Source organism: Schistocerca nitens, chromosome 9, assembly GCF_023898315.1.
Source record: "Schistocerca nitens isolate TAMUIC-IGC-003100 chromosome 9, iqSchNite1.1, whole genome shotgun sequence".
Lineage (NCBI taxonomy): Eukaryota > Metazoa > Arthropoda > Insecta > Orthoptera > Acrididae > Schistocerca > Schistocerca nitens.
The window spans coordinates 165,991,455-166,004,911 of record NC_064622.1 but is presented as its reverse complement, the minus strand read 5'-3'; the positions used below and the strand labels follow the sequence as shown (position 1 = coordinate 166,004,911).

The window sequence follows — 13,457 nt, the reverse complement described above, 5'->3', positions numbered from 1 at the left end:
ATTGCCGCCACATCTTGCTTCTCATATCATGACACTCGTCCCTATTTTGTAATAAGACAAAATGAGCTGCCCTTCTGAGAACTTTTTTGATGTCCTCTGTCAATAATATCTGAGAAGGACACATAACACACAGCAATACTCTACCAGAGGACAAACAAGCATAGTGTAGGCAGTCTTTAGTAGACCTGTTGCACCTTTGAAGTGTTCCATCAATACAATGCACTCTTTGGTTTACCTTCCCCATAACATTATTCATGTGATCATTTCAACTAAGTTGTTCATAACTATAATTCCTAGGGATTTATTTGAATTTTCAGCTTTTGAGTTTGTGCGATTTATCGTGCAACCGAAATACAATGGATTTCTTTAGTACTCATGTGGATGACCTCACACATTTTGTTATTTATAGTCAATTGTCACTTTTTGCACCATAGATGCTGTGTGTAAGTAATTTTGCAACTGGTTTTGACATTCTGGTGACTTACTAGGCAGTAAATGACAGCATCATTTGGAAACAATCCAAGAGGGCTGCTCAGACTCTCTCTTAAATAGTTTATATGGGTTAGGAGAAGTAGAGGCCCTATAACAGTTCCTTGTGGAATGCAGATATCACTTCACCTTTACTGGATAATTTACCAGGTTATAATGGTAGGCCTTCCTTGTGGACTTCAGGAAGACCACACATACTTCATTTAAAGTAACATTTCAACAAGTTGAGTGGTAGGGCAGCTGTCAGCCAACTGCTGTTCTTCCTCATGTGCCACATGCTCACTGTGCTGCCTGTTCCGTTGGTATACACAGAGCATCGTCAATGTGGCTGGCTGCAAGCAGGCAAAACTGCCTTCCAACATTGCAAGGTGTCAATCACAATTACTTTATTCAACAGTAAAATGCATATTGCTTCGAGAGATGTTGCAGTCATTTTTAATGCACTCAAAATCTGATACTGGTCTTGACCACTGTATTTATTAATTTTGTACTGGCTTACGCATTTTGGCTTTATGCTATTCTCCAAGGCTCTTCAAGAGAAATACATGAAAGATTATCGGTGAAAATACATTGGATGGTTGGATTAAAAGAGGGGGAAAGGGACCAAACTACGAGGTCATCAGTCCCTTGTTCTGAATAAACAAAGCCACAAGTGTGAGAATAAAACAAACGAGACTGACAACTCTAAACGGAATGAAAGGAAAAATCACAAGAGCGATGAAGGGCAACCAACATGTAAATGGACAAAGGAGGACGAGAGAACCACAGAAATGGATGAAAAGATTAAAACAACAAAGCAAATTACCATGGCTGGCTGACCATGAGAATAAAAGGAGAAGCCAGCCACTCTGCAACACATTAAAACCTCACCCTAGAAGCACTAGGGTGGAGGGCACAGAGGGACAAAGGACATGCGCTAAAACTTATATCAAATGATAAAACCCACCCTCATGAATAAAACGTAAAACTAAATCAGCCGATGAGGCGTCGTCAGATAAAATTAGCAGAAACGAGTCCGATAACCCAAGATTTCGTTGCTGGGCAGTCAAAGTGGGACAGTGCACCAGAATATGGGTCACTGTCAACCAGGCGCCGCACTGACACTCAGGAGGGTCTTCACGGTGCAGGAGGTAACTGTGGGTCGCAGAAGTGTGGCCAATGCGGAGCCAGCAGAGGACAACTGATTCCCTGCGAGAGGCCCCCATGGAAGACTTCCACAGATTCGTAGTCTCCTTAATCACACACAGTTTGTTGTGTGTACTGTTATGCCCATCTGCAGAAGCAGTTTCCACCTAGTCGGTTTGGCCAGCCTGTTGGCAAGTTCGTTGCCTGGGATGCTGACATGTCCTGGGGTCCACACAAACACCACTGAATGATGGGACCGGTCCAGAGCATAGATGGACTCCTGGATGGATGCTACCAAAGGATGGCAAGGGTAGCACTGGTCAATAGCTTGTAGGCTGCTCAAGGAGTCAGTACATAGAAGAAATGATTTCCTGGGGCATGAACGGATATACTGAAGTGCACGAGAGATGGCAACCAGCTCTGCAGTGAATACACTGCAGCCATCGAGCAAGGAATGCTGTTCAAAATGGCCTCTTTGGACGTAGGCAAAATCAACATGACCATCAAGCAGTCTGTGTAAACCACTTCAGAGCCCCGAAATACGTCAAGAATCGAGAGGAAATGACAACGGTAGGAGTAACTGAGTCCTTAGAGTCACACAAAAGGTCCAGACGAATCTGCGGCCTAGGTGTACACCATGGAGGTGTATGCGGACGGACCTGGATGGGAGGTGGGAAAGGGAAGGACTCCACTTCAGACAGAACGGATCGCACGCGAACTGTAATCGTTAGCCCTGACCTGGCCCACTGATGCGGGAGATAAAACTGCCGCGGGTGGAAAAGGGGATGGTAATTCAGATGTTCAGGAGAACTATGAATGTGTGCAACATAACTGCCAAGCAGTTGTGCACGTCGGATCTGCAATGGAGGGACTCCGGCCTCCACCAGGACACTGGTCACTGGACTCGTTCTAAAAGCTCCTGTCGCTAGGCGAACGCCACAGTGGTGCACTGGGTGGAGTACATGCAACGCTGAACTTGCCGCCAAACCATAAACCACACTCCCATAGTCAAGGCGGGCTTGAACAAGGGCTTTGTAGAGCTGCAACAGAGTAGAGCGATCTGCACCACAGTTGGTGTTGCTCAGGCAGTGGAGGGCATTGAGGTGCTGCCAGCACTTCCACTTAAGCTGACGAAGGTGAGGTAGCCATGTCAATTGGGCATCAAAAACCAGTCATGAAGGTAAAATTCTGTTCCAGGTGAACGGTACGACGCCGACAGAAGTGCATGGCACACAACTTAGCGGCCGAAAACTGGAAGCCGTGGGTGAGAGCCGATGACTGCGCCTTGTGGATGGCCCCCTGTAGGTGCTGCTCAGCAACACTGGTACTGGTGGAGCAGTACGAAATGCAGAAGTCGTCTGCATACAGAGAGGGTGAGACGTACGGCCCTACAGCTGCTGCTAGACCATCAGTGGCCACTAAAAATAGTGATACACTCAATACAGAGCCCTGTGGGGCCCCATTCTCCTGGATATGGGTGGGGGACTATGAGAGGTACCAACAAGGACGCGGAAAGTACGGAGCAACAGGAAATTCTGGATAAAAAACTGGAGTGGGCCTCTGAGACCCCACCTGCATAATGAGGCAAGGATATGTCGTCACCAGGTGGTGTCATACACTTTGCGTAGTTCAAAAAAGACTGCAAAAAGGTGTTGGCATCTGGAAAAGGCTGTTCAGATGGCAGACTTGAGGGACACAAGATTACCAGTGGTAGAGCGTCCCTGGCGGAAGCCACCCTGACATTGAGCCAGTAGGCCACACGACTTCAGGACCCAACCCAACCGGCACCACCACCATATGTTCCAGCAGCTTACAAACAATGTTTGTGAGGCTGATGGGACCACAGATACCGACATCAAGCGGGTTTTTGCCAGGTTTGAGCACTGGAACAATGGTGCTCTCCCGCCATTGGGATGGAAAGACACCATCGCGCCAGATCCGGTTGTAGATGATGATGAGATGGCACTTGTAATCAGATGAGAGATGTTTAAACATCTTACTGTGGATTCGATCTGGACCGAGAGCCCCGAGCTATGTCGGGGCCATATGCAAGAGCACTGAGGAGCTTCCACTCCGTAAATGGGGTGTTATAGGGTTCACTGTGGCGTGTAGTGAACGAGAGGACTTTCCTTTCCATCCGCCGTTTGCGGGTGCAGAAGGCTGAGGGGGGGGGGGGGGGGGGAGTTCCCCGACGCATAGGCTCGAGCATGGTGCTCAGCAAAGTGCTCGGCAATTGCGTTTGCATTGGTACATAACACGCCATTGATTATAACGCCAGGGTCACCTGTTGGGGTCTGGTACCCAAAAAACATCAGATCTTTGTCCGGACTTGGGAAGGTGACATGTGGCACCCAATGGTTGACTCATACCTCTCCCAACACCCCTGTTTCCATTGTTTTATAAGCTGGCGAACATGGGGACGGAGCCGCTTAAAGGTTATAACATCTTCTAGGGAAGGGTGTCGCTTACATCGCTGTAGAGTTCGCCAATGCTCTGTAATTGCCTCAGCAACTTCCGGCGACCACCAAGGGATTGTCTTTCGCCGGGGGGCACCCTACAGAGCGAGGGATCGCGTCACCTGCTCAACCATCACATCGATGTTACCATGTGATGCAGAGTCAACAGTGACATCAGAGGTGAAATTTTCCCAGTCCGCCTTGTTTAAAGCCCATTCGGACAGGCATCCATGGGCCTGATGCCGGGGCAGTGACAGGAAGATGGAAAAGTGGTCACTACCACACAGGTCGTCATGTGCTCTCCAGTGGATAGATGGGAGATGTCCAGGGCTGCAAATTGATAATCGATGGCCGAGTAACTACCTCAAGTCACACTGAAATGCGTGGCAGCCCCAGTATTTAACAGGCACAGGTCAAATCGAGACAGTAAAGTTTCGACATCTTTGCCTCGCCCAGTAAGCACGGTGTCACCCCACAAGGGGTTATGGGCAGTAAAATCTCCCAAAAGTAGGAAAGGTTTAGGGAGTTGATCAATCAGTGCAGCTAATACTTTCAGGGGTACTGCACCATCTGGAGGAAGATATACAATGGAGACAGTTATTTCCTGTGTCGTCCGTATTCTGACAGACACGGCTTCAAGAGGGGTTTGAAGGGACACAGTTTCACTACAGACTGAGTTAGAGGGCAGGGGTCCGCATTGCCAGGAACCAGGTTTCCTTAGCATTAAAGTTAGACTTTGCCCGCTTAGAGACTGCTGGCGGTGCACCACCAGCAAGAGATGATGTACTACACTTCATGGCATGTCATTCACCCTGATGCCACCCACTCCCGACCAGGGGCCCTCTCCACGGCACCACCCAGCCGCAGCAAAGGCCACCTGGCAGGATGGCCATTGCCAGGAGTCCCGATGCCCCAGGATGACGGGCACCTACTCCTTGGCATATGTGTGGAGTTAACAGTGCAGGCATCAGCAGAGCAATCCCTGTGTTATCTGGGGCTACAACCAACAGGGTACATGGTGGCCCCGCCACAACAGACTGGCTACCATGCTAGATATCAGGTGCAAAGAAGTCCATGGTCATTGTCGGCACAGAAAGTGACACTGCATAGTGCATGGTGGAAAATGCACCCAGGAAGGTGTCCTCGCCCAAGAGATGGGAGAATAGGCGGGACTGCAATGCGACGACAAGAAAGCGGGCTAAAGATCTCAATGCACGATGGATATAATGCACCATATAAGGCGCCTTTCCCCAATTGACTAGCTCTTCGGGAAAATTTTGAAAAATGGAGGTCAAACCCTACAGAGGTCCATCACAAAGGCCAAAACATGTGATACTCCCTTTAGTCACCTCTTACAACAGGCAAGAATACCTTGGCCCTATTCTTACCCCAGGACCAGGAAGGGGGAAAACACATTGGTACAATTACATAACATGCACTTTGTTTGAACAGAAGTAGTCAGCGCCCAGCAAAAAAACATTGATAAAATGCACATCATAAACGCAGAGAGAGGTAGGAGTAACCAATATATCAATATTATGGTTCACTAAACAGGCGGCGATTGTCTTGTTATAGGTAAAATAAGGTACTATTGCACTTATTCATTAAAAGAACTGTCATGTGAGGATCTTCTTGTCACTTATATAGATGCCCTTTCCATGGAGAAAATATTACATTTCTGAGGAGGCATTTATGTGTGTTTCACTCTTTATTTCTTCTGCTGCATCACTAGAGAGAGGTCTAACAGCCTCTTCAATAGCATTAATAAATTCAGCATCCGTGTCTTTTTAAATTTATTTTTTATTTTTTTATTTTTTAGGCACAACCGACAGTGTTGCATTCTCCAACATCTTATCTGTGCAATACTTATTTTGAATGACAACTGTGACAGGTGGATGAACTTTGATGATTGCCTCTAAGAAGTCTCCTTATGGGCCCAGTCTGACTTGCCCATGTTACATCATTGAACCATTTCCAGGAGAGATACAATATCTGTGTACTGAGAAAACAGTAGTTTCACAACGGCATCCAGTTCGCAGCAAATCCTCTCCTTCACCAGCGCTGTGATTGCCTTTACACAATAGAGGGTGTTAAACTCAAAGGGCAGTCTGCGCCCAAGGTCTGTGCACATATACCATTGTGCCAATTTTTGGTTGTTGTTGTTGTTGTGGTCTTCAGTCCTGAGACTGGTTTGATGCAGCTATCTATGCTACTCCATCCCGTGCAAGCTTCTTCATCTCCCAGTACCTACTGCAGCCTACATCCTTCTGAATCTGCTTAGTGTACTCATCTCTTGGTCTCCCTCTACGATTTTCACCCTCCACGCTGCCCTCCAGTACCAAATTGGTGATCCCTTGATGCCTCAGAACATGTCCTACCAACCGATCCCTTCTTCTAGTCAAGTTGTGCCACAAACTCCTTTTCTCCCAATTCTATTCAATACCTCCTCATTAGCTATGTGATCTACCCATCTAATCTTCAGCATTCTTCTGTAGCACCACATTTCGAATGCTTCTATTCTCTTCTTGTCTAAACTATTTATCGTCCACGTTTCACTTCTATACATGGCTACACTCCATACAAATACTTTCAGAAACGACTTCCTGACACTTAAATCAATACTCGATGTTAACAAATTTCTCTTCCTCAGAAACGCTTTCCTTGCCATTGCCAGTCTACATTTTATATCCTCTCTACTTTGAACATCATCAGTTATTTTGCTCCCCAAATAGCAAAACTCCTTTACTACTTTAAGTGTCTCATTTCCTAATCTAATTCCCTCAGCATCACCCGATTTAATTCGACTACATTCCATTATCCTTGTTTTGCTTTTGTTGATGTTCATCTTATACCCTCCTTTCAAGACACTGTCCATTCCGTTCAACTGCTCTTCCAAGCCCTTCGCTGTCTCTGATAGAATTTCAATGTCATCGGCAAACCTCAAAGTTTTTATTTCTTCCCCATGGATTTTAATACCTACTCTGAACTTTTCTTTTGTTTCCTTCAATGCTTGCTCAATATACAGATTGAATAACATCGGGGATAGGCTACAACCCTGTCTCACTCCCTTCCCAACCACTGCTTCCCTTTCATGCCCCTTGACTCATAACTGCCATCTGGTTTCTGTACAAATTGTAAATAGCCTTTCGCTCCCTGTATTTTACCCCTGCCACCTTCAGAATTTGAAAGAGAGTATTCCAGTCAACATTGTCAAAAGCTTTTGGTATAGACCTAAATGAAAGACACAAGTAGGCATCTTATACTGCAGAAGAGTGATATGCCAAGCTCCAAGCGGTTAAGTAGATCATTAATACTGCAATTATTTTGCGAGGTCAAATTAGTAGATAACAGACAAGGGATTCAAGCAACCAAACGCTAGCTCTCATGCAGCGGCCTGCCTGTAACCACAACATGGGCAGGCCCATACAATGCCAAGGTTGTTTCAAATATGCTGCAGAAGATTCTCTGTGAAGCACTATCACATCCTCCGCACAATCCCGATCTCTCTTCTTATGATTTCCATATTTTTTGGAGTCTTTAAGAAAGACATTCATGGCCATCAATTTGCTTTGGATGAAAAGATGCACATCTGGATACAGTCATGGTTCTGTAGGAAACCTCGAACATTTTTCCATGCAGGCATTGACTGTACTGTTTTTCAGTGGCATAACTTAGCAGATATGGTGATTAATTTTGAAATAATAAACCATTTACTTAATTTTCCTCACCTGTCTCATTTTCAATGGACTGCCTCTTATACTGTAAGACTGACGTGGGATAGACCCTTGTTACCTCAGCATTAACAACAAAGTACCAGAGTTTGAAGCACAAAACAATGAAGCCTACATAATACGAAGTACAGAAATCTGGTTAAAAACGAATACATACATGACAGAAGACATGGAACTCAAATCTAACTGAGATCACAAATGTTGCTCAATGTGAGAGAGTGTCAGCAAGGCTCATTCTCAAGGGTAGACATAAATGTTTATTTGGATCCTTCTATCAGCCACCACTTCACCCGCGATAAAACCAGAAGCTTTAGAGAGAAACTGAGCCCAATAGCAAGCATGACAAGACACCCTACAAAGCAATACTAAATACACAAACAAATAATATTGCAGTGTAATGGAGCATCTTAAATATAAAATAAATAGTAAATGCTTTCTCTGAAAATAACACACAATATAGATCTGAGGTTGAAGATGCCCACACTGAAACTTACCAGTGGGGATGAGATTTTTGTAACATTAATGGCTACCAAAGTAAAAAAGACAATTAAAACAAGTAGAAAGATTTACACATTCAGTAAACTAAATAGACAGAAGCAACACAGTTCAAAAATTTACCCCCTTGCAGGAACATGCATACATATGTATCAAGTGTAGAAAAGCAGTTGACCTAGGATTGCACAGGTATGTTTGTATAGTATGATAACGATAACGTGTTGACTGACACTTCACATCATGGAACTTAGTTCCTCCAACCAGAGCTCCGAATGTTACTTGTGGACTGTCCATTGTTGCCAATGGCATACAACAAAGTATGCATTCAATTTGGAGTTATGGAATTGTGTGCTGTACACACATCTGTCATCAGGCATTGCCAGCAGCCCAGTCAAAGCAGACAAATATGCGTTCTTACCATGTCATAGACCACTCCCTATTGCCCGAGTCCTAAACAAGGTAACTGATTTCACAGCAAATCAAACGTAAAATTATACAAAGTTTTACTCACAGTATAAAATAACATTTCACAATAGGCAGAACCCCGTGGAGGCATGGTATACAGTTCCCACAAAGAAACTTCTAATTGAACAGACTACAACATAATAAGTGAAAAATTAAGTACATGACTATAGACAGACAGATGCTGAATGAAACACTTTTGCCTGTCAAAAGGGAAATGCATGAAGCCTTCACTGTACATTTTAGCAGTCTTATTGAAAAATCAGGTCAACCACAGCTGACGATACCAAAACACCAATACCTACAATAAACTACAAAAATTGGAATCTGTCACTTCCCTTGACCTATATAGGCCTCAGTCAACCACAACTATTGATTAAAAAAAAAAAAAAAAAAAAAAAATTACAACAACCCTACAACCAAAACACCTCAAAAATCAAACATCCAATACACCATCAATACACAAAACACCACAACTCGAGAAAAATCACCAGAGGGCAACATCAAACAAAACAAGATGACATCCACAAACACATCAAACTCAAACTCCACACCGTAATGACGTCACACACCACAACACCCTTACATCAGAGGTCAAAGCAGATGGGTGGAATCCAACACTTCCATTGACCTAAATCAGGAATGCTTAACTCATTTTTCAATGTTTCTTTACAATGGAAATTCCAGGAATGCTACTCAGTTTAATTCTTGGACCACTGCAAAGATAAGCGATACAGAGTGTAGAATTTAGCATAGTGGCATTGAGTAACAGCTGAAACCACTTGAACTGAACAAAGATCCAGGGCCCCAAGGAGCTATCAGATTATACACAGAATACGCAGCTGCATTAGTAACTCTCTTATCCATAATACACATCTCAGACAAAATCTCATTGGAAGAAAACCCGTATCACACCCATCTACAAGAAGGGTAACAGACAAAACAAAAAAGTGAGCCGCAAATCTGTTTTTCACTATCACTGTTTCAGAATTACAATAATAAGAGTTAGTGCCTGTCAAAATAAATCTGCGATGGTCATGAGGATTTCTTTTGAGGGAGTACACAACACATTCCAAGAGTCATCAATAGACAACAATTTCAGACATACCAAGGTAAGTGCATTTGGACCCGTGCTGTTCATGACTTGTAAGCCCAAACTGGAATCTTAACTCACACTACTATCTCGGTGTAGAACTCTATGGCAATATGAAATAGGATCATCAATTAGGCTCAGACAGAAGTAAAGCAGATGGCATACTTCAATTCACTGGTCTATTATTGCATAAAGGCAGTCAGCCTACCAAGGAGATTACTCAAAATGCACTGGCGCAACTCAGCCTATCAAGCGTGCTTGATTTACAGGACAGTGTCACGAAAATGCCGATAAATCTGAATTGGCAGATTCTTGAAAATAAAGATGTCAATTATACTGCAAAATCCTACCTTAAAAAGTTTCAATGACAAATATTTAGTGAGGAATATACCCCCCTCCCCCACGTATTTAATCACTCTCAGAAAATTAGGCTGATTACAGCATGCACAGACGCATTCAACATTGAGACATGGGACAATGGGAAATACTCTCTACCGTGCACTTAAGTGTTTCCAGAATATGAAGTGAAAATTGAAATGGCAAAGAAGGCACATAACAACATGCAGAGTCTAAATCAACAAAAATATGACAGACAAGTGAATTTAAACACTTTGAAATCTTCAGCATTTAAATTTCTTGTGTATTGAGCAAAATGAATACATGCAAGAAGGCGTAAAAGTATAACTACTGAAGGGATGGAGATATTACCTGAAAGTCTGGACCACATGAGAGAGGGGGAGAGGGGGGAGAGAGAGAGAGAGAGAGAGAGAGAGAGAGAGAGAGAGAGAGACATTATTTGTAATCTAAAATTCACACAGGCGTCTCCAGGTTATACTGAACAGAACACACACGCTTCTGGTTATCTTATGCTTTCCATAATACTCTTCCAATATACAAAACGCGATAACTAATTAAATGAATAGCTGTTAACACTAAGCATATGTACCTGAGACAAACACACACTATTCTCAATGGAGCCTGAACTTTGCACCGTACTCATTTGTTCCGTATGGTCATAGGAACAAATTGTCTTCTGAGCTTCATCTCCACTTGCTGACTGTATTAAGGTTAACCCATTCTTTGATTCACTCTGTGGAATTATAAATTAAAGTTGGCATTAAAAGAGGGAAAACAGAGCAATGGTGTTTGCACAGATTACAGCTGTTATACATACCTGTCCTGCATCAGCACTTGAAGCCTGCATAACTTGGATGTTTTCTGCATCATATGTTTTGACATCTCCTTGATGTATCAGATGAACAAGCTTCAGCTGTGTTTTGATGCTTTGTTTTGGTTTAGCTGTTGGCGTTGTAGAGTAGTCTAAACATAATTGGGTCAAAGACTTTGAAGACGATATCTTATTTTCACTTACTGAGCCATAACTCAAACTTTTTGTTCGTTTTTTGTAGAACCCTTTTGAACAGTCTGCACAACTGGCTCCAACTCTGTCTAACTTTGAAAGCGATGGCGTTCTTTGCCTTATATTTGGAGTAGAATGAATAAAAATTTTACCCTCGTCTCTAAAATGACTATCATCTTTCCTAGTGCCTTTTTTCTTGATAGTGCTACAGCTGCTGATATTCTTCAAATCATCACTTTGATCAGCCGACGGTCGAAATATCTGTTCAGCCTCCAATAACCACGACGATAGATTCGGTGTGCGAGAACCACTGCTGGGCCATTTCAGTTCACTTCTTGGCGTTGCCGAAGTCCGAGTTCTCTTGAAAATCTTTCTTGCAGGTGAGAAATCTAATTTCCTTTTTTCTGACAAACAAGAAGATTCAGCTGCTTCACTCACACTTTTGCGGCGTTCAGGAGTCTCTGCATCAAATACGTTGTCTACACTGCAGTCTTCAGAAAATGCTGATAAATCAGTCTCCACTAAATTTTCCTTCTCCTCATTCACGCGCTTTAACAAATTTTGCATGCGTTTTCTTTTGGCTTGCTTCTTATTATATGCCCGCCTTCTCCTTCCGCCGCCCATGCCGTATCTGAACAAAAGAAAGATTATAGATGAAATCTACGTGTATATAAACACAGCATATGTGCAGAAAAAGTTTTGCGACACAATCAGCTCGCACTTATGCAGACAATAACCGCACACCCCCTAATGCACACGAGTTTGCACAGCACTGGTTCCACTAGTACTGCACAACAAGTGGTTCAAATACACCGGCTCCCGCTCCCAGTGCATCACGTCATTCCGGCGATATGCGCACATGTCATCTTTAAAAATAGAAATTCAAACTTTTCTGCGGGCGCAGGCCTGTTGTGATACAATACTAAAACCGATACCTGTCCAAACTGCAAGTATTCATACCACTGAGACTGGAATTCGTGCACATGCATGAAAAGCAATATTATACACATATCTAGCATTCAAAACAACTCCAAAACTAGTCTGTATGTAGTGGCTTCGAACGCACCAATAGAAAAGAAGAGAATTACAGATGCTGAGTCACAGATTTTGCACATACGCCCAAAGGTACATGCGCGCAGTATGGTGTGTTTCAATGCATCAATATTTGGGAAATCTGTTGTGACTGAACGCAATGTGCTATCTATTAAAAGCTATTACATCAAACAAGCAAGCTTAAATCCAGAATCGAAAACCGAAATTATCGCAAATAGTGAAAGTAAAAACACGCATTATTATAAGTGTAAACCTTCAAAATATTTAATCAGGCACAAAGTAGGCACCGCGGAGAACGTTCTCCCGTCAACGTAGAGTTCCCTTCCTATGGAAAATAACGATGATCCTATATTAAAAAAACCGACGAAAGAAAACAAAAACGTTTGAACTAAAAAAAAGAAAAGACTTCAATACATGACCCAAGAATGTCGTGATACCAGGTTTTTTATACCTGAGACTGAAGACCCGGCTTCAGTGTGACAGGCTTTCTGGAGATCAAGAGCATTTCAGTTGAAAAGGAATAGATACTACAGATACCTTTATATCTCTCTTCACTGCTTGTACAAATCGACATCCTATACTAACCTGCAGTTTCTGCTGTCTAGCAAATTTTGGTTTCATAACTTGGGGCTGATGACAGTATTTTAAGGAGCTTAGAAATATTTCAGTGAAAACAAACTTTTACATACTAAAAAAGTACCTTACGTTTGTTATTAATAGCCTCCTGTATGAGCTCTTATGAATTCTGGCAATCTGTTATATCACATTGAACTGCTCGTATGTGGATTAGGTTTTTTACTTTTAACTGAAATAACTGTGTTTATTTTTCGCACTCTACTTACGTCTTTCTTAACATTTTGGTCATATTGTCCTGACTGTATACGAAAATGTGATTAAGTTTCTATAAATCCAAGGATTATACAGTGACACATTCATTTGCGATAAGAGCATGACACCTGACCACCACGTATATCAGACTAGGTATCAGTGAACAGTTCTCTTTTGAGCCACCAGTATTCCGTTCAAGTAGACATCAGCAGCACACTTAGTAAAAGCAAGAAGAGAATCAAAGAGAAGAAAATAAAAAGTTCTTCTGTGGTGGATACTACTACCACAAGGATACTTTGGCACTGTCATGATTACACAAGCAGTTCTGTGTCATATATGTAATGAATCCTTGCATCAAGGTATTA

The 13,457-nt window shown here is 42.9% G+C and overlaps 1 protein-coding gene across 1 annotated transcript in view; it reads right to left on the bottom strand.

Annotated features, from left to right (window-relative positions):
* LOC126203600 (histone acetyltransferase KAT6A-like) overlaps positions 1 to 13,457 on the bottom strand; it is a 166,520-nt gene that overhangs the window by 54,185 nt on the left and 98,878 nt on the right. Inside the window, exons 2-3 of the mRNA XM_049937966.1 lie at positions 11,026 to 11,842; positions 10,798 to 10,941 (exon numbers count right to left, since the gene is read on the bottom strand). Coding sequence (XP_049793923.1) covers positions 10,798 to 10,941; positions 11,026 to 11,835 — 954 coding nt within the window. The 5' untranslated portion in view covers positions 11,836 to 11,842. The remainder of the gene's footprint in view (positions 1 to 10,797; positions 10,942 to 11,025; positions 11,843 to 13,457) is intronic.